The sequence below is a fragment of the Ictalurus punctatus genome, chromosome 14 (assembly GCF_001660625.3).
Source record: "Ictalurus punctatus breed USDA103 chromosome 14, Coco_2.0, whole genome shotgun sequence".
Lineage (NCBI taxonomy): Eukaryota > Metazoa > Chordata > Actinopteri > Siluriformes > Ictaluridae > Ictalurus > Ictalurus punctatus.
Window position 1 is genome coordinate 25,458,234 of NC_030429.2, and position 21,852 is coordinate 25,480,085.

General features: G+C 41.3%; 1 protein-coding gene across 5 annotated transcripts in view; it reads right to left on the bottom strand.

Annotated features, from left to right (window-relative positions):
• Window positions 1-21,852, bottom strand: part of map7d1b (MAP7 domain containing 1b) — a 51,102-nt gene that overhangs the window by 15,631 nt on the left and 13,619 nt on the right. For 2 of the 5 annotated variants that reach the window (XM_017484994.2, XM_017484996.2), the window contains exons 2-5: window positions 14,137-14,307; window positions 8,468-8,536; window positions 3,995-4,158; window positions 2,591-2,699 (exon numbers count right to left, since the gene is read on the bottom strand). In XM_017484994.2, coding sequence (XP_017340483.1) covers window positions 2,591-2,699; window positions 3,995-4,158; window positions 8,468-8,536; window positions 14,137-14,307 — 513 coding nt within the window. Of the gene's footprint in view, window positions 1-2,590; window positions 2,700-3,994; window positions 4,159-8,089; window positions 8,111-8,434; window positions 8,537-14,136; window positions 14,308-21,852 lie in introns of all 5 variants that reach the window. The other 3 variants (XM_017484995.2, XM_017484992.3, XM_017484993.3) reach the window with 2 other exon arrangements.

Below are 21,852 nucleotides of genomic sequence, written 5' to 3' on the forward strand. Positions count from 1 at the left end.
ACATGATATCAACTAGGTAACATTTTTTGTTGCTGTTTCGAAAAGGAATCTGCACCAAGAGTCTTAAAGTCTATACTCATTTCCTCACTTGATTCCTCACCCGCTGATTGTAAAAACCTCAGAGGGGATTGCATTTTGTTTGCTAATAAATTACTGATAATGCTCGACAAATGCCAACTTTACAAATAGATGAAAAGAAGGTTAGTTAGTTGTTTAGTATACCGACTTCCAGAAAAGAACTTCAGGGGGTCTAGTGCTAAAGAAACTTAATGTAAGCTAACAATGTATTGAAACAGCTCATACGATGGTGATGGGGTTACAACCAAGGGAAAAGCTTGAGGTATAGATGAGTGATAAGACAAAACTATGTATCACGATACACCAAGACATTCAGAAAAACTGTATTTTTGTAATCATTTACAAAAACACTATATTTAACGAGCAACTGGTAAAATCATTAGACCTCATTTATCAACCTGGTAACAAAATTGTTTTTGCAGGAGCATATACACAAAAAAAATGTATCACTCATGAAAATCCAGTTGGGAAAAATGTTCGTATCCTATGATTGCTCCTGAGTATGTGTACATTTAGGTATAGGGGGACTTAGATATGTGAACCTCATCTGATTGGTTTTAAATCGTTTAATTTCTGATGAATTACTGCAGGTTACGCTGTCAAGTTTAAGTGTAAATCAGTCGTGAACGCGCTTGATCATTTATACACGTGTGAGGACAAAGAAAATTAGCATTACGTAAACTTTTGTAAATCTGATGCTGTTTTCTTCTTCGCTTAGCCTATGAAAACATTTACACACAACTTTACTAGAAGATAAATGAGGCCCATTTTTCACAAACAGCCCCAGAATAGCATACTGTAAACACACATATCGCGATATCAATCTCATATCACAACAAACCTACACACACACACACACACACATCACCAAGCATATACAACAGCATTATGACCAGCACTATGACATCACAGTGCCCTCTCACACACACACACACACTACAACCACATCACCAAGCATATACAACAGCATTATGACCAGCACTATGACGTCACAGTGCCCTCTTACACACACACATCACTAAGCATATACAACAGTATTATGACCAGCACTATGACGTCACAGTGCCCTCTCACACACACACACAGACACCCTTACACACACACACTACAACCACATCACCAAGCATATACAACAGCATTATGACCAGCATTATGACATCACAGTGCCCTCTCACACACACACTTACACACACACACACATCACCAAGCATATACAACAGCATTATGACCAACATTATGACGTCACAGTGCCGTCTCACACACACACACCCTTACACACACACACTACAACCACATCATCAAGCATATACAACAGCATTATGACAAGCATTATGACATCACAGTGCCCTCTCACACACACACTTACACACACACACACACACACATCACCAAGCATATACAACAGCATTATGACCAACATTATGACGTCACAGTGCCCTCTCACACACACACTTACACGCTAATAAAAAATAGAATCTCAGCACTTATGTGTAAGAATCCACTGCAGTGACCTCCGTCTGTCTCTCTGAACTCTCACGCCTGATTTCATTTGGTGAAAAGGTTGAATCTAGAACCCTTACAGGCTCTTCGGTTTGTCCCTCTGAAGGAACATATAACGAGAATGGCTTTATAAAGTTAACACCCAGTAAATATCCAAATAATCCAGGAGGAACCATCATTTCTAAGAATGTACTGTAGGGCCCCGCTCCATGGTGCTTTTTCGATGCCTCTTCCATCTACAGCAGGGGAACTGAACTGGTGGACAACGCTCTGAATGCAGACCCGGCAAGTACTTCAGCGAACTGGTCCAACTTGACGAAAATACCGTTGCAAATCCGGTAAATGTGTGAATAAAAAATAAAAACTGGCCGTAATTCAGTGAGGTTTATCCAATCACGTGCATTTGCGTAATTTATTCAGCTAAAGGCAGCTCGTCAGCCCAGAGACCAGCTACAGGTCAAGAGACATTAGCTCAGAAAGAGAAGAGTTTCACAGAGTTTTAATTTTGTTTACCTTCTTGGGTTTAGATTAGCGAGCTGACGGCATGGCTTGGTTAAAAATACGTCTCTCAGAGTCCATGGTGCTAGTCCAACGTCAATGTGAAAGCAGCACTACAAAAAAAAACCGGAACTAAACTAAACATTAAACGTTATCTGTTGTTCATGTCAGTTTCTTATCCGGATGTTTGTTAGCAAGGAATTTTACATAACTGGAACTTTACAACCATTTAGTTGAACCTCCCTGATTTACAGGCATCTCCTGTCAGTAAATACGGAAGAGTAAGAAGGAGGAAAAGGAGCTGGCCAGTTCTTTGGAAGACCCTTAAATGCTCAGCAATGACACATAAAAACTTTCATGGCACGAGGCTGCTGCGTCAGAGCCGGTTGATAGGTTGCTGGAGACAACGATAGTGGAGTAAAGCCAGTGTGAGTGTGTGTGTGTGTGTGTGTGTGTGTGTGAGTGTGTGTGTCCTCCTTCTATTAACATAATCAGTAATACTGAAAGCACTGACTCTCTCTGCGTGACGTCTGGTTCAGTCCTCCAGCCCAGGACCATCTCTGCTGTCTGATCTCAGCCCACGTCTTCTTAGTCGACCGTTTGATAGCGGACTCGTATCTCTCCTGCACAGAACACAAACCATATGTCCAGTAAGCTTTCATAACACATTTAATAATAATAATAATAATAATAATAATATTAATAATACTAGTGGCGTGTTTCATTCATCCATCCTAAGTCACGTATTATTGGCTTTCTAATGGTCACGTGACTGTAAACAGGAAGTGTTTCTTCATGTGTTGAACTCTCATACTGGATCTGTGTCTAGCCATGCTACGCTAAGATTTCTACAATCCTACTGTAACAGGTGTGAGAGATTTACACACACACACACACACACTCACACTCACATACTTTTAGGTTAAGAATCACATATTAAATGATAAAAGTTCAATATTTTTTTACTGACTATATTTGATTAGTATTGTAGTATTGTACTACAATATTACTAGAAATAGTAGTAATAATTAAAAAAAATGAAATGACAAAAGAAAAATCAGTAAAGTAAAAAAACAGATGAATAGCAAACAAAAAAAGACACAATAATAATAAAAAGGCAGAAGAATAAACTAATACTAATAAAGACAAAAAAAAAGACAAACATAAAGAGGGTTAATAATAAAACACATTTTTTATTAAGAAATAACAAGCAGGCTTCACTTAGATATAATAAGCAGGCAAAAGGGAAAAAAAAGTAAATGAAATGACAAGAAAGTAAAAGATCAGACTTAAACGGACGTAAAAAAGAAAAAATGCTAAAACTAAAGAGGTGATGAAAAGCTGACAAAAAAGTTTTTTAATATCAAAAACACACTAAAAAAGTTTTCACAAATTTTAAATAAACAGGCTTCACTAAAAATTAACGGACGACTGAAATGAAGTGAAAAATAAATAAATAAATAAATAAATAAGACCTAAAATTCTGACTGAAAAAATGAAAAATAGTAAAAGATTAGCAGACTAAACGATTAATGAAATGAAAGGTGCTAAAAACCTACAGAATAAATACAGAACAACAACAAAAATCCAGACTAAAAGCGAGCTACTAAAAATAAAAAAGGCAGACTATTAGATAAAAGAAAAGACTAAATAGTAAAAATAAAAAAATTAAAAAACAGAAATCTAAAGAACTAAAAGGGAAAAAAAGGCTAATAATAGACAAAAATACCTTTTTTAATAAAAAAAACTAAAAACGGGCTTTTTTTTTAAACTAAAAACCTCACTGAAATACATAACAAAGTAAGAAGTGGACTTGATTTTAAAAAAAAAGAAAAAAAAAAGATAAACGTTAAAGATAAAGTTAAACGTTAAAGATAAAGTTAAAAGCAAGAGAAGAAGACAGAGACTGTGTCCTGACCTTGTTCTTCTCCAGTTTCTGTCTCTGTTTCTCCTCGAGGAGCGCTCGGCGTTTCTCAGCCCGGAGTCTCTGCTCCTCCAACCTCCTCCTCCTCTCCTCCAGCTGACTCTCCCTCAGACGCCGAGCCTTCTCCTCCTTCTCCAGCCACTGAGCTTTCTTCATCGCTACGGAGGAACAGGAGAAACATGGAGGTTTCATTTTAACCACACTGACACACACACACACACACACACACACACAGGGTGGTGCTACAGCATGTTATTAATTACAGCATCTAAAGTCCCATCCAAAACTATTGCAACAGCGAGGCCAATTCGGCAAAAAATGAATAATACGAGAAGAATATGAACATATAGGCGCATTTTGTATCAGACCATCCTATTTGTAGGCGAGCAAAAATACTGGCACATGTGACTAACAGTTGTTTTTTGTTACCCAGGTGTGTCCTCTTAGATTGACTGTTTAAACAATAAACAGCTCCGAACATCGACTCTTGGTTTGAGCCCTCAGTTTCTCCTGTATTTCAGACGGCATTTGTTGTTAAAAAGGATAAACCAACATGAAGACCAGAGAGCTGTCTATGGGAGAAAAGCAAGACGTTTTTGAAGCTGAGATAAGATGGGGGAAATCAATCCGAGGCATTTTGCTCGCCTAAAAAAGGTTTATGTTTTATGTTGTTTAACACATCTAGATGTAAACACCAGGAAATAAAAGCTGAAATTCTAATCTCTCGTCTCATCTCCGTCTTTTGACCCCAAACCTGAATGTCTTTAGTGTACAGCACAGATATATGAATTGGTCTTGTCGTTCCAATAGTTTTGGAGGTGACTGTACGTACACTCACCCGACTGCCTCATGACTAATTTGCACTGGCTACCGTTTGAATCGAAATGTATTCACTCTTTCTGTCTACTGTAAGTATATAGATTTATAGTTTCATGGTTCATTACTGTCAGATAATTATTTTTAATCCGGACAGATTTGACTAACTGCGTCGTCCCGGATCATGATCACGCCGAGCGCTTTGAGCTCAGCGCGCCCCCGACTGAGGCAACTGCAAATGAGAGCAATAAAACCTCGTGTTTCTGCCCCGCGGCTGTCCCAGAGCACACCACAGACCTCATTTCACTTCCTGATCAAATAACGATTAAAAAGAGATCATATTTACATTTCCCAGCATGCTTACATTCTCCTTGAAGGAGAAAAAATATGCGATATGCCGTACTGGTATTTCCTGTTTTCTAGCGCCCTAACCATAACACACACACACACACACTGGGGTCAGGCCAGATGGGACTGAGGACTGCAAACCTCCCTGAGGAACTGCTTTGATTTTTTACAGGAAGTTCAGTTCTCCAAAGCTTCTTATTTTCCTGTGTTTTACTCTGTGCTTCTATCCTGTTTCTTCGTGGACTTCCGGTTACAAAACACCAGTGTGTAACTGCGTACGTCTCACATAAGTGGCCACTTGCAGCGCAAGGGTGTGATGACGACATAACAGGAAGTGGATTTTTAATCTGAATGTCTGAATTTCTTTCTCGGTCTATATCCTCTGAACTTTTCGCCATAGCACCATTTCCTGTTAGCTGGCTTGCTAAATAGCCGTTGTTCTAATTAGCTAGCATTGTAATTAGCTAGCCTGCCCCACAGCTAGCATGGTAATTAACTGGCATGAGTGGATACAATGACACTATGGAGCAGCTAGAGAGCTAAATCCCAATTTAAACATTGAAAATGATCAGAGACTGAAACTGGAGACTCCTTCCCTAAAATGTTAATCAAAACCTTTCGACCAATCGGCATTCAGAATTCTACAGCAGTCCTGTGGTATAAATATACATAAATATAGGTTTCTAGGGTGACCGTCCTCTCATATACTTCCATAATATGACAATCTTCATTTTAGATCATACGGTTTTTTTATTTTTTAACGTTTCACTGCACGTTAGAGATTATTATGAGCACAAAACACGGTAATCCTTTTAGCTTTACATGTTAGCTTAGCCGTTCTGTGCTAAAGAAAACAGCATGGGTGAACAGAGGAACACAGTTTGGGTATTAAAACATTCCCTTTCATCTGCGGAGCTGAGGCGGCTTTCCGCGGTGCGTTAGCTGGGATTTTCACTCCCCTAAAGAAAGATAAAGGGCTCTGTGGAGTGTGAGGATTTTAAAATGACTGCATTGCGGCGCTAAAAGAGCTGGATGTTGGGTTCTATGGAGGTACAGCTCCTCTGAAAACTGATAAACATCAGGAATAGGCAAACTGATGGATGACGTAATTCTGATTTATAAGGCCTGATGCATGCATGTAGGAAATTAACGTCCGTGTCATGGGACTGGTGAGGGAGTCTATTCAGGGGGATGAATAAATTTGAAACTGGAGAATACATTATAAGTAGAACATTTCAGTTGAATTTGTGGAATCCGTTTGAAGCATTCGTCGTGTTGAATTATTTCATGTTTTCATTTATTTATTCATTTTCATATGATTCATTTACATGTGATTCATTTACATGTGATTCATTTTCATGTGATTCATTTACATGTGATTCATTTTCATGTGATTCATTTACCTTTTCTCTTCTGTCCTCCCTTCAAATATTTCATTGAGAAGAAGAAAAAAAAAAAAACAACCCCCCTCCGGCTCATCATGGCTACTCAATAACTGTCGCTGGTTATATAAACATTATAAAACCCAAGAACAGGCACAAAAATTTAAGTGGGAAGTGTCTGTAACTCCATAAACTGTACAATAAAGGGATGCCTAAGTTATAAGCGTATACAATACCTGTCTTTGCATTCGAGTACCAGCAACTACAATATATCTACCGTTCGCATCAGCGATAGCGTTAGTGGACGAAAACTGTAACCTTTTGTCAATTAAAATAGCGACCCCTCCTACTTTCAAATTAAAGTTCCGAGTGGAAGACGTTTCAAATGTGTAAAAACCTTAGATCTCTTGACAGGATTACCTCTGACGTTCCGACAAATAAATCTTGTTGAACTATTTCAATGGCTTTTGTTTGATGTGTTCATCGTAAACAGCTGAAAGTCTGTACATTTTGACAATAAACCTGATTTGCACTGGGGGTTGAATACTTTTGGTCAACAACTGCCCCTGCGGTTTCCCATTCGTTAGTGTACAAATGCTGTAGTTCTTTTGATAAAAGGCTGTTTGTAGAAGAATAGTCACCACGAAGCAGTTTTCCATCTGCGTAACATATTTCCCACATGCAGCAGCAGCTGGCGTGTACATACTGGGAATTCCACTCGATATCATCTGCTTCACGCTCAATGTTGTTTGTAGTAAATGCTCATCTGCTTTAAGTGTGTTTAACGTCAAGCTGCATCTCGACTTGAAATGTCAAACTGAGTTAAATGAACTTCAGATGAATTAAGCTCAGTTCATTTTAACATGGCGTTTAGTGCTAAACCCTTTTAATGTCCTATATAAAGAGCTTCCTTTTGTCCAATCACTGCGGCTACAATACAAAAAAAATTCACCTTTTTTTGTTGACGTTTTAGCACTTTACACATATTAAGCTGATGAAAACTACTAAAGCTTCTGAAACATCCTTCACTTTATCATAACTTTTGTTTGATTACTGCTGCTACAATAATGCTAAGTGGTTAAGGCAGTGGACTCCTGATCGGAAGGTCGTGAGTTCAGATCCCAGCATTACTAACCTGCAACTGCTGGGCCCTTGAGCAAGGCCCTTAACCCTCAACTGCTCAGCTCTGGATAAGGGCGTCTGCCAAACGCCATGAATGTAAATGTACATGTAATGATAATTTACCACACTGGGTAGCCAAATTACCATAATTTCTGGAGTAGCATGCCTACCGTAAAACCACCAAGTAATCAGAATGGCATAATCACGCAAATCTAGACGATGTACACGGTATATTGGTATACCGCATAAATCGCAGCACCTACCAGAAGAGTCCAGAATATACGGTAATTCACATGAAGAAAGACCAAGGAGATGATTACAATGACAAATCAGGAAATATGATTTAAAATTTATTAAAACATTGAAATAAGGTTTGACCGATGAAACCACCACCTTTTTCAAATGTCGCCGCATATCTTACCTTGCTCGTGGGTTCTCTGTTCTGAAGCGTTAAAAACAACAAAGAAGAACAGCTGTCAAGTTTCAATCCCTCAGTTCTCTTACTATGCCAAAGGTAGGGTTGGAGAATATTCACTAGTTTCTATTACAAGCTGATGTAACACATATAATTATTATATATCATATATATTATACGTATATTATAGCTTCAGAGAATAGGAAAGGATGTGTGGGTATGTTTTAAGACGTCTAAATGCATATCCACTGTGTGAATAAAATATCTCATTAGCACTTAAATGCCTTGTTCAGAGGGACAGTGGTTAACAAGTCCATGCCCTAAATAAAAATATTTGCATTAAAGACTTACATATCAGACTCATGATCAGATGAGGTGTCTTACCCAGGTACTTGGACCTCTCCTCTCTCCTCTGTTTAGCCAGCTTCTGCTTCTGCTCCGAGCTCACCCCATCTGCGTAACGTCAAAAAAACCCCACCAAAATATGAATAATAATGATACTTATAACATCGGTCATAATGATCATAATAACAAAAGCAACAACAGCAGGAGTGTTACCCATTGTCTCTCAGGTGATGATATGTGTATATCTGTTTTGAAATAATAATGTCTACTTTCTTATCTGAGTCTAGTCTCTCATCTGTGTCTAGTCTCTCATCTGTGTCTAGTCTCTCACCTGTGTCTAGTCTCTCATCTGTGTCTAGTCTCTCATCTGTGTCTAGTCTCTCATCTGTGTCTAGTCTCTCATCTGTGTCTAGTCTCTCACCTGTGTCTAGTCTCTCACCTGTGTCTAGTCTCTCATCTGTGTCTAGTCTCTCATCTGTGTCTAGTCTCTCACCTGTGTCTAGTCTCTCACCTGTGTCTAGTCTCTCATCTGTGTCTAGTCTCTCACCTGTGTCTAGTCTCTCATCTGTGTCTAGTCTCTCATCTGTGTCTAGTCTCTCACCTGTGTCTAGTCTCTCATCTGTGTCTAGTCTCTCATCTGAGTCTAGTCTCTCACCCGTGTCTAGTCTCTCACCCGTGTCTAGTCTCTCATCTGTGTCTAGTCTCTCACCTGTGTCTAGTCTCTCATCTGTGTCTACTTTCTTACCTGTGTCTAGTTTCTCACCTGTGTCTAGTCTCTCATCTGTGTCTAGTCTCTCATCTGAGTCTAGTCTCTCACCTGTGTCTAGTCTCTCATCTGTGTCTAGTCTCTCATCTGTGTCTAGTCTCTCACCTGTGCCTAGTCTCTCATCTGTGTCTAGTCTCTCATCTGTGTCTAGTCTCTCATCTGTGTCTAGTCTCTCATCTGTGTCTACTTTCTAACTTGTGTCTAGTGTCTCAGTTATGTCTAGTCTCTCACCTGTGTCTAATGTCTCAATTATGTCTAGTGTCTTACCTGTGTCTAGTCTCTCACCTGTATCTACTTTCTCACCTGTGTCTAATGTCTCAATTATGTCTAGTGTCTTACCTGTGTCTAGTCTCTCACCTGTATCTACTTTCTCACCTGTGTCTAATGTCTCAATTATGTCTAGTCTCTCACCTGTGTCTTCATTCTCACATGTGCCTAGTTTTTCGTTCAGCTGATACCAGTGAATATACACCCCTCTATCGTTCCATTTACCTAGTGCCCCTGGCTGTCCATATTCCCTCTGGCTGTCTTTTCTTTTCTTATTACAAATAGGGCTCCAGGTTCCTAACAGCCTGCTAACTAGCTAGATCACTTGCCTTACTTAGCACTACTATGTCTTATCATTGTAATTCTTCCTATTTAAGATTCTTATTAGCAACAGAATCATGTCATGCCATGACTTTGACCCCTTAATTACTGAATGTTCACGTTCCTAAGAAGGACAAATTTAACTGACTCTCAATATGTCCATTCAGACGTACTTCTTGCATTGCGATGTGTGTGTGTGTGTGTGTGTGTGTGTGTGTGTGTTTACACCATAATACGTGTGTGTGTGTGTTTCTCTGTGCTATCCTACGCAGCTTATGCAAGATTTACCATGCGAATCTAACACGGGACAGTCTGTTTCTATGGCAACTTCTCAGTAAGATGTTTATGGAGCACACTTGGGCACCGCTCTACACAGACGATGACTTGGTGTCGAGCCGCAACCATCTGGTCGATTAAAAGCAGAACAGAGAGAAGGTTGATGAAGCGCCACCGTGGCGTGCGCCGCCATGTGCTCCAGTAGGATGTAGTATTTTGGGAAAACAACCGGCCACTTGTCGTTGTGCGAGTCTGCTGAGCAGTGACTGTGCTACACTCACTCCGCCTCCCTGCTGTCGTGAAGCTGAATGGTGTGGAGCAGAATCAGTGCGTATCAGTGCTGTATCACACTGCTGTGTAAACTCACAGGGACAGGAAAACACACCCGGGGTCCATTCAAACTAACCTTCACAGATACGCATCGTATACACAACACACCTCTACACACTGATACACAACACACCTCTACACACTGATACACAACACACCTGACCACACTGATACACAACACACCTCTACACACTGATACACAACACACCTCTACACACTGATACATAACACACCTCACCACACTGATACACAACACACCTCTACACACTGATACACAACACACCTCTACACACTGATACACACACACCTCACCACACTGATACACAACACACCTCTACACACTGATACACAACACACCTCTACACACTGATACACAACACACCTCTACACACTGATACACAACACACCTCTACACACTGATACATAACACACCTCACCACACTGATACACAACACACCTCTACACACTGATACACAACACACCTGACCACACTGATACACAACACACCTCACCACACTGATACACAACACACCTCACCACACTGATACACAACACACCTCACCACACTGATACACAACACACCTCTACACACTGATACACACACACCTCACCGCACTGATACACAACACACCTCACCGCACTGATACAAAACACACCTCTACACACTGATACACACACACCTCTACACACTGATACACACACACCTGACCACACTGATACACACACACCTCACCACACTGATACACAACACACCTCTACACACTGATACACAACACACCTCACCACACTGATACACACACACCTCTACACACTGATACACAACACACCTCTACACACTGATACACACACACCTCACCACACTGACACACAACACACCTCACCACACTGATACACAACACACCTCACCACACTGATACACAACACACCTCTGCACACTGATACACACACACCTCTACACACTGACACACAACACACCTCACCACACTGATACACAACACACCTCTACACACTGATACACAACACACCTCTACACACTGATACACAACACACCTCTACACACTGATACACAACACACCTCACCACACTGATACACACACACCTCTACACACTGATACACACACACCTCTACACACTGATACACAACACACCTCTACACACTGATACACAACACACCTCTACACACTGATACACAACACACCTCTACACACTGATACACAACACACCTCTACACACTGATACACAACACACCTCACCACACTGATACACAACACACCTCTACACACTGATACACAACACACCTCTACACACTGATACACAACACACCTCTACACACTGATACACAACACACCTCTACACACTGATACACAACACACCTCTACACACTGATACATAACACACCTCACCACACTGATACACAACACACCTCTACACACTGATACACAACACACCTCTACACACTGATACACACACACCTCACCACACTGATACACAACACACCTCACCACACTGATACACAACACACCGATACACAACACACCTCACCACACTGATACACAACACACCTCACCACACTGATACACAACACACCTCACCACACTGATACACAACACACCGATACACAACACACCTCACCACACTGATACACAACACACCTCACCACACTGATACACACACACCTCACCACACTGATACACAACACACCTCTACACACTGATACACAACACACCTCTACACACTGATACACACACACCTCACCACACTGATACACAACACACCTCTACACACTGATACATAACACACCTCACCACACTGATACACAACACACCTCTACACACTGATACACAACACACCTCTACACACTGATACACAACACACCTCTACACACTGATACACACACACCTCTACACACTGATACACACACACCTCACCACACTGATACACAACACACCTCTACACACTGATACACACACACCTCTACACACTGATACACAACACACCTCTACACACTGATACACAACACACCTCACCACACTGATACACACACACCTCACCACACTGATACATAACACACCTCACCACACTGATACACAACACACCTCTACACACTGATACACAACACACCTCACCACACTGATACACAACACACCTCTACACACTGATGCACAACACACCCCTACACACTGATACACAACACACCTCTACACACTGATACACAACACACCTGACCACACTGATACACAACACACCTCTACACACTGATACACAACACACCTCTACACACTGATACACACACACCTCACCACACTGATACACAACACACCTCACCACACTGATACACAACACACCTCTACACACTGATACACAACACACCTCTACACACTGATACACAACACACCTCTACACACTGATACACAACACACCTCTACACACTGATACACAACACACCTCACCACACTGATACACAACACACCTCTACACACTGATACACAACACACCTCTACACACTGATACACACACACACCTCTACACACTGATACACAACACACCTCACCACACTGATACACAACACACCTCTACACACTGATACACAACACACCTGACCACACTGATACACAACACACCTCTACACACTGATACACAACACACCTCACCACACTGATACACAACACACCTCTACACACTGATACACAACACACCTCACTACACTGATACACAACACACCTCTACACACTGATACACAACACACCTCTACACACTGATACACACACACCTCTACACACTGATACACACACACCTCTACACACTGATACACACACACCTCACCACACTGATACACAACACACCTCTACACACTGATACACAACACACCTCTACACACTGATACACAACACACCTCTACACACTGATACACAACACACCCCTACACACTGATACACAACACACCTCTACACACTGATACACAACACACCTCTACACACTGATACACAACACACCTCTACACACTGATACACACACACCTCACCACACTGATACACACACACCTCTACACACTGATACACAACACACCTCACCACACTGATACACAACACACCTCACCACACTGATACACAACACACCTCTACACACTGATACACAACACACCTCTACACACTGATACACAACACACCTCTACACACTGATACACACACACCTCACCGCACTGATACACAACACACCTCACCGCACTGATACACACACACCTCTACACACTGATACACAACACACCTCTACACACTGATACACAACACACCTCTACACACTGATACACAACACACCTCTACACACTGATACACACACACCTCACCGCACTGATACACAACACTCATCACACCTCTACACACACCTGCCTAACAGATGTGTGAGTGTAAATGTAAATATTTTCAGCAAGGCTTTTTGAATGTATTTGTTTACATTGGCATCACGCTCATGAGCGGTCGTTAGCTAAGTTCTTGCAAACCGTCTTGTGTTAATAAACCTGGTCTCTTAACAACACTTAAAAAAATAAAGGTCGCAGATCAGATACGTTTTTTTAGAAACATTAGAAGAACCGGGTTTGTCTGGCTATTTTATTGTTTTTGATGTCGTAATTTCAATCACAAAGATCATTTCGCATTAACATGTACGTCCATCAAAAACCAAAAAAAAAAACTATTTTTGTTGGAGCTTTACATTTTTTTAACGTGTAGCCGTATCTAATACGGTGCAGTACCTTTTTTGCTCTGAGGGGCGGCGCTGTTTGCAGGTGTGCTGGGTCTGCTGGCGGGTTTGACGGGCGTTTCTGTTTTGGAGGGAGGGTCGGTGATCAGAGAGGAATCGGTGACGGTGGTGTCGTCGGCTTTGAGGGGCTCCTCGTCCCGCTTCTCCGGCCTCCGAGTCAAGTCTATAAACAAAGTACCGATAAATAATCAAATACAATGCTACAAAATCGTCAGCGCTTTTCTATTGATGGTCCTGAGAGGCGGGGCTTCAAACGGTGTTCACTGCTGATTGGTTAGCGCATCACCAATCACGCTTACTTCATCAGCGTCAGCTCGGTGAGTTTCGGGCTTCCACCATGTTCTCCAACGCGAGCACTAAGCCTCGTCTATCTCCGCTAATCGGTACTAACTACCAGACTGGCAGTTAACCACTGCAGCGCTTGTTCACATGCTGATGCCTTTAGAGCTCTGAGCATTCATTACGGTTTCACTTCCATCCAGTTAGAGCGTCATTAGCATCCAGTTCACGCTCATGTGCTATCCAGCAGTGAGATATTTGCCTAGCAGGGGGCCTCACTTCAAACACATCACCCGAACACTGTTCCTCGGGGTCTGATTTGGTTTTCCTGCCTCTGAACAATCCGCCATTTGAGCTCTGTTTGGTAACGACTCAAAGATGCAGCTTCAAACATACCTTTGTACACACTCTTCAGAAAAGGTTCCGAGTAGAACCTAATTTTGGAAGCTAGCATACTTAGCTTAAGCGTCCAGTGAACCCTTGGTTTGCATGCTAAATCTTTTTTTTAATAGTGTATGTATTAAAATGCCTTCTCTATACGTGGAACCTGTCGGGCATTTGAACCTTTAGCTTAACATCTTTGGTACTTTTTTGCTTTTAAAAAAATGCTTCTTCAAGGATTCTTTAGGGGTTTATTGGATGATCGAGGGTTCTTAGCCCACTAAAAGGATTCTGCTGGGAAGCCTGTCTCACTGGAAGACGCTCGTACGGTTAAAAAATGTCCGAAAGTATACCGCTGGGACAATGTCATGGTCACGGACGCGACGTTTGAACTTCAGACAGCGTGTCTGTCCGGTCATGTGACCTTTTTGGAGAAGAATATAGTTAGAATAGAGTGAATATAGTGAGGCTGTGAGATGATCAATCACAGTAATTAAAGTGTGTTACTATAACATGAGGTTGTTATTGCAACGGTCCCCAAAGAAAACCCCCAAAAATTCCAACATGGCCGCCATAACCAAGCTTCACCCTGACATGGATCTGCTGTCTTGTTGTCTCAGGCTGGTAGCATTTATTTATTGATTTTTTACACTGCTTGTAGTTTAATTTTCCACTGAGGACGTGTGTAACGTCAGGTTTATGTTGAAGTGTGAAAATGTCTACGCGTCAGAGTATAAACGTCACCCAAACATCAGCTAACACGACTTAACCTTTGACCTTGTAGAGGTCAGAGTACACACAAACGTCCTGTTTTGATCAAGAACACATGAGACTCCGGCTATCTTTCTGAATCTGCAGCCGGCGTGTGTGTGTGTGTGTGTGTGTGTGTGTGTCTTATGTTCAGACGTGACGGCGTCAGCGAGAGGAAAACACAGACCTCTGACTAACATTTCAGAGAGAGACGGCAGCTGCTGCTGAGCCGTGACACCTCCGCAGTGTTTACATCAGAGAGAAGAAGATTCTCGACTGGTTCACAACTAAATCTTTAAAATACATCTGTCCTCGTCCACGCTGCCTTTCCATCCACCGGAAAAGACAGAGAAATAACGGATGAAAGAGAGAGAGCCATTAAGATGGATATTAAGGTATAGACGGGATGAGTGTCTGCTATACAGCTCTTACAATTAATGCTAAACCAAAAGACAGATCGAAACTGAGAGGAAGAGCTGGAACTGAGAGAGAGAGAGAGAGCGAGAGAGAGAGAGAGAGAGAGATCTTTCTTTGGATCTGTCTTTCTGTCTGGGTCTCTCACTGTCTATATATAGTCTCTCTCCTCTCTCTCTCTCTCTCTCTCTCGCTCTGTCTCAGTGTGAACAGCAGTCACATGGACTCTCACAGTGGAGATAAACTGCCACTGCAGAGCTCCATCTGCTACACACACACACACACACACACAGACACACACGTAAATGGAATGAATTAGGATGTAAATGAAGCGAGTGACACGCCTCCTCCATGCTGAAACAGAGGGAACAGAATGAGCTTGATTTACTAATCATTTACTAATAAATGTAATAGGTGCCTGTGGTTTAGTTTAGTGCGTCGCTGCATCCAGAACATCCGATAAACCCCACTGATACACACATTATAACCCTGCGTCTACACCACAGTAGGGAGTGTGTGTGTGTGTGTGCGTGCGTGTGTGTCTGTGTGTGTGTTTTAATATGAGCTGCTGAACTGATGCTCCATGCTCCAGAGCACAAAGCGATGAATTATTGATATCAGGAAGAACTACTGATACTGGCTGTTACTACTGACACTGCATGTTAGTACTGACACTGCATGTTACTACTGACACTGCACGTTAGTACTGACACTGCACGTTAGTACTGACACTGCACGTTACTACTGACACTGCATGTTACTACTGACACTGCATGTTACTACTGACACTGCATGTTAGTACTGACACTGCATGTTACTACTGACACTGCACGTTAGTACTGACACTGCACGTTACTACTGACACTGCATGTTAGTACTGACACTGGATATTACTACTGACACTGCATGTTAGTACTGATACTGCATGTTACTACTGACACTGCATGTTACTACTGACACTGCACGTTAGTACTGACACTGCACGTTACTACTGACACTGCATGTTAGTACTGACACTGGATATTACTACTGACACTGCATGTTAGTACTGATACTGCATGTTACTACTGACACTGCATGTTACTACTGACACTGCACGTTACTACTGACACTGCATGTTACTACTGACACTGCATGTTACTACTGACACTGCACGTTAGTACTGACACTGCACGTTACTACTGACACTGCATGTTACTACTGACACTGCATGTTAGTACTGACACTGGCTGTTACTACTGACACTGCATGTTACTACTGACACTGCATGTTAGTACTGACACTGGATGTTAGTACTGACACTGGATGTTAGTACTGATACTGGATGTTAGTACTGACACTGCATGTTACTACTGACACTGCATGTTAGTACTGACACTGCATGTTACTACTGACACTGCATGTTAGTACTGACACTGCATGTTACTACTGACACTGCATGTTAGTACTGACACTGCATGTTACTACTGACACTGCATGTTACTACTGACACTGCATGTTACTACTGACACTGCATGTTACTACTGACACTGCATGTTAGTACTGACACTGTCTGTTACTACTGACACTGCATGTTAGTACTGATACTGCATGTTAGTACTGATACTGAGACCAGAGAAACATAGTGAAAGAGTGAAGGAGAGAGAGATGTAGTGAAAAAGTCAAAGAGATACAGAGAGACATATGAAGGGTGAAGGAGAGAGAGATATAATGATAGTGAAGGAGAGAGAGAGATAATGAGAATGAAGGAGAAAGAGATATAATGATAGTGAAGGAGAGAGAGATATAATGATGGTGAAAGAGAGAGAGATGTAGTGAAAGAATGAAGGAGAGAGAGATATAATGATGGTGAAGGAGAGAGAGATATAATGATAGTGAGAGAGAGAGAAACATAGTGAAAGAGTGAAGGAGAGAGAGATGTAGTGAAAAAGTCAAAGAGATACAGAGAGACATATGAAGGGTGAAGGAGAGAGAGATATAATGATAGTGAAAGAGAGAGAGATGTAGTGAAAGAGTGAAGGAGTGAGATATAATGATAGTGAAGGAGAGAGAGATGTAGTGAAAGAGTGAAGGAGAGAGAGAGATAATGATAGTGAAAGAGAGAGAGATGTAGTGAAAGAGTGAAGGAGAGAGAGAGAGATAATGAGAATGAAGGAGAGAGAGAGATAAAGTGAAATTGAGAGAAAGTGTAAAAGACAGAAAGACGCACAGGCAGACTGATGATGTACTACAAGCCCAAGATATAAAGGGAAGGGGGGAGTGAGAGATAAACAAATTGAAAGAGAGAAAGCTTGAAAGAGAGAGAGAGAGAGAGAGAGAGAGAGAGAGAGAGAGAGAGAGAGAGAGAGAGAGATTGAATATGTGATGGAGTTCACTAGTGAGTTGTGCTTTTGTGATATTTTTGTGAGCTGCATGACTGGGTGCTGGGAAAAAAAGACAAGGAGAGAGAAAGAAGAGGGAAAGGAGAGAGAGAGAGGGAGAGAAAGAGAGAGAGGGAAAGGAGAGAGAGAGAGGGAAAGGAGAGAGAGGGAAAGGAGAGAGAGAGAGAGAGAGAGGGACAGAGAGAGAGAGGGAGAGAGAGAAAGGGAGAGAGAGAGAGAGGGACAGAGAGAGAGAGAGAGGGAAAGGAGAGAGAAAGGGAGAGAGAGAGAAAGGAGAGAGAGAGAGAGAGGGAAAGGAGAGAGAAAGGGAGAGAGAGAGAGAAAGGGAGAGAGAGAGAGAAAGGGAGCGAGAGAGAGAGAGAGAGAAAGAAAGGGAGAGAGAGAGAGAGAGAGAAAGGAGAGAGAGAGAGAGAGAGAGAGGGAAAGGAGAGAGAAAGGGAGAGAGAGAGAAAGGGAGAGAGAGAGAGAGAGAGAAAGGAGAGAGAGGGAGAGAGGGAAAGGGAAAGGAGAGAGAGAGAAAAGAAGGGGGGAAAGGAGAAGGTGATAAAGCAGCAGACAGAACAGTGTAGAGCATGTTGAGACAGATCATCTGATCATCTGATCGTCTGATCATCTGATCATCTGATCATCTGATCATCAGGACTTGTCGCAGCTCTGGAGACAGAATGGAGGTCTGGATTGTGATCTGATGTCACAGAGATGTTTCAGAGCTCTGTATCACTGAGTAACAGCACAGACGCCACTTTAAATCATCAGCTAGACATGTGGAGACAGGAGACCCGTCCAGGGTGTCCCCCGGCTTGTGCCCGGTGTTCCCTGGGGTAGTCTCCAGGTTCCCCGCGACCCTGAAGGAAGGATAAGCGGTATAGAAGATGGATGGATGGATGGATGGATGGATGGATGGATGGATGGATGGAGACAGGAGCTAAAAGAACATTTGTTTTTGTTTAATTTCCTTGACAGGACGAGATTCCAGCTCGTTAGGCCACGTCCCAAACCTCATACCATTGTTCTAAAAATCCGGCCACTACATGAAGTGACAAATTCCGTGACATACAGTGCCTTGCAAAAGTATTTACCCCCCTTGGCATACTTACTACTTTGTTGCTTTACAACCTGGAATTAAAACTGTTTTTTTTTTTTTTTTTTGGGGGGGGGGGGGGGGGGATTTACTAACTTAGTTACTCTGTAACTAACCTCATTACTGATATGAAATAAAATTCAATGCAGACACCGAGTTTTCCTGTAAACGTCGTCCGATCGTCCAATACGGTCGCGTCGTCATGGCCGTCACGATAGTTCTATCGATAATTCTATCGCCAACTGTCCCAAGTCTATTACAAGCTCCACCAAAATGACCTTAGCTGCAGTTAAGATCAGTTAGCAACGGATATTAATGACAAATGTGGGATCAGGGACTTGTAGTGGAAAATCAGTACTTCATTATGTACTGCATGCAGAATATGTGCCATTCTACTACATTAAACGCCGCTGCTGATTGGTCGATGCCGCTCCCATCCCACCATCCTAGACTCGCTCCCAAATAAACTCCTTCCAAAGAGCAAATCCGGGAGTGAGGTATATGTATGATACGGGATAACTGCCAGAGATTTATTCCAATAGCAGGGATATAAACACCAGTAAAATTACAGGTTACAGGCCCCAAAAAAATCCCTCACAAGTGAGTCAGCTTTGTGCGGCAAATAGAATTTCTTGCCAAGTAGGTCACCGGGTAATAACCGTATAATTATACCGAATATCTGTTTACCCATTAGAACAATATAATAGCGCCAGTTCATCCATAAACTCATTGACACCCAAGCTCTAACGATCTTCCAGATCAGACCAAAACGGGTCTACATCCTCCACCGTGTCAGCGAACACAGGATGTGTTCAAGAAGCTTAAACATCAGAAAGCGGTATCATTTTAACATTGAATGTAACTATAAATGGATAAAAAGTATGGCGTATCATTCTTTAATTAAAATTTAAAAAAAAAAATTGTAATCATTAGCAAATTGCTGTGCTACAAGAGGAGTAGAACACTTCGGGATGTGTCGTTATTGGAAAATAATCCATTTTTGACTGGAAACAGAAACTCGACATCATCACACCACCCTGTCGCTGATTTATTTCCTGTAACGATTCGAATTCATTCAAAGGACAATTTTATCTTTTTTCTTTTTCTTTTCTTTTTTTTTTTTTACATTCTGTTCTGGCACCAATTATCACTCGCATGCTGGGGGAAAAAAATTTAGCCTTGGATAAAACAAACAAAAAAAAAATGGTGTCAAGTTGTTGCGAGGAATTTTTACAGTCAACTGAAAAAAGTCAGCTTTTTATTCAGCGGAGAAAAAACGACAAAAACGTACTGCAACAGGTTGAAGCAATTTTTTCAATTCTATCACAGGGGGGTTTTTTCCCCCCAGTGTACACTTTTTGAACAAAAAGATTTGTTTTATGGTCTTTACAACAGTGTTTCTCTCACCTGAAGGAACCCTAGTAATAAGCCAAAGATCCGTAGCTTCACAAAACTACCGTTAACAAATGCGCAAAAATATATATATATTGTGGATAAAATTTTATTTTTTAAATTATTGCATCGATTCATTGCAGGTATTTTTTTTCTTATATTTTTTTTTTCTTACTTTTTCTCACCTGAAAATAATTATGTTGCAAAAAAAAAGTTTTGAAATAAACATAAATAAACGACAAAAAAAAAGATTTTCCTTTTTTTCAGTGCACAATCACGTAGAAAGATAGGAGTACATTTTTTAAATAGCAAAAAATACAAATAAAAAAATATGTCAATGTTACCAATTTATCTTTTTTTTTTTTTTACTAGGGCTGGGCGATATGACGATAAAATAACATCAATAATGAGATCAATTTTGACGCTAAGATTGTTACCTATTTCTGAGATATTAAGGGTCTCATGATATAATTTTAATTCTTTTTTTTGTTTTGTTTTTATTTTATTTAAACTCAGTGGATTGAACAGGGTTTTTTTTTCCAATCTTTATAATTGTATAAATTGTAAAAAAAATAAAATAAAAAAAAAACCCAGTGTTAGTTTATATTTATAAACATTTAAAAAACGTATCGTGAATGAAATTTTTAAAGGTTAAATCTGAAATGTAACCCTGCTGTATTTCAGGCGGATTGCTATGACACATAGCGCGATCCTCATCGGGCATCGGAGAAATGTCTTGAAATATCATGATATGATTATTATTTTTGTCGTATCACATCATCCAGCCTAGCTTTTTCCCTGTTACAATCATGCGCAACTTTTTAACGTATAATTAAGCAGGTATTACTGTATTATTATCCTAGAGAAAGCCTACAGCTCTGTGTGTGTGTGTTTTGGGTGACACGATGGTTAATATAGTCGTGAGCTCGGCATGTGTGCACTTGTGCACAAGTCAGGTGTTCTCTCTCTCTCTCACACACACACACACACACACTGGGTGGTGTGGTCAGGTTTCAGCCCACACAGATGG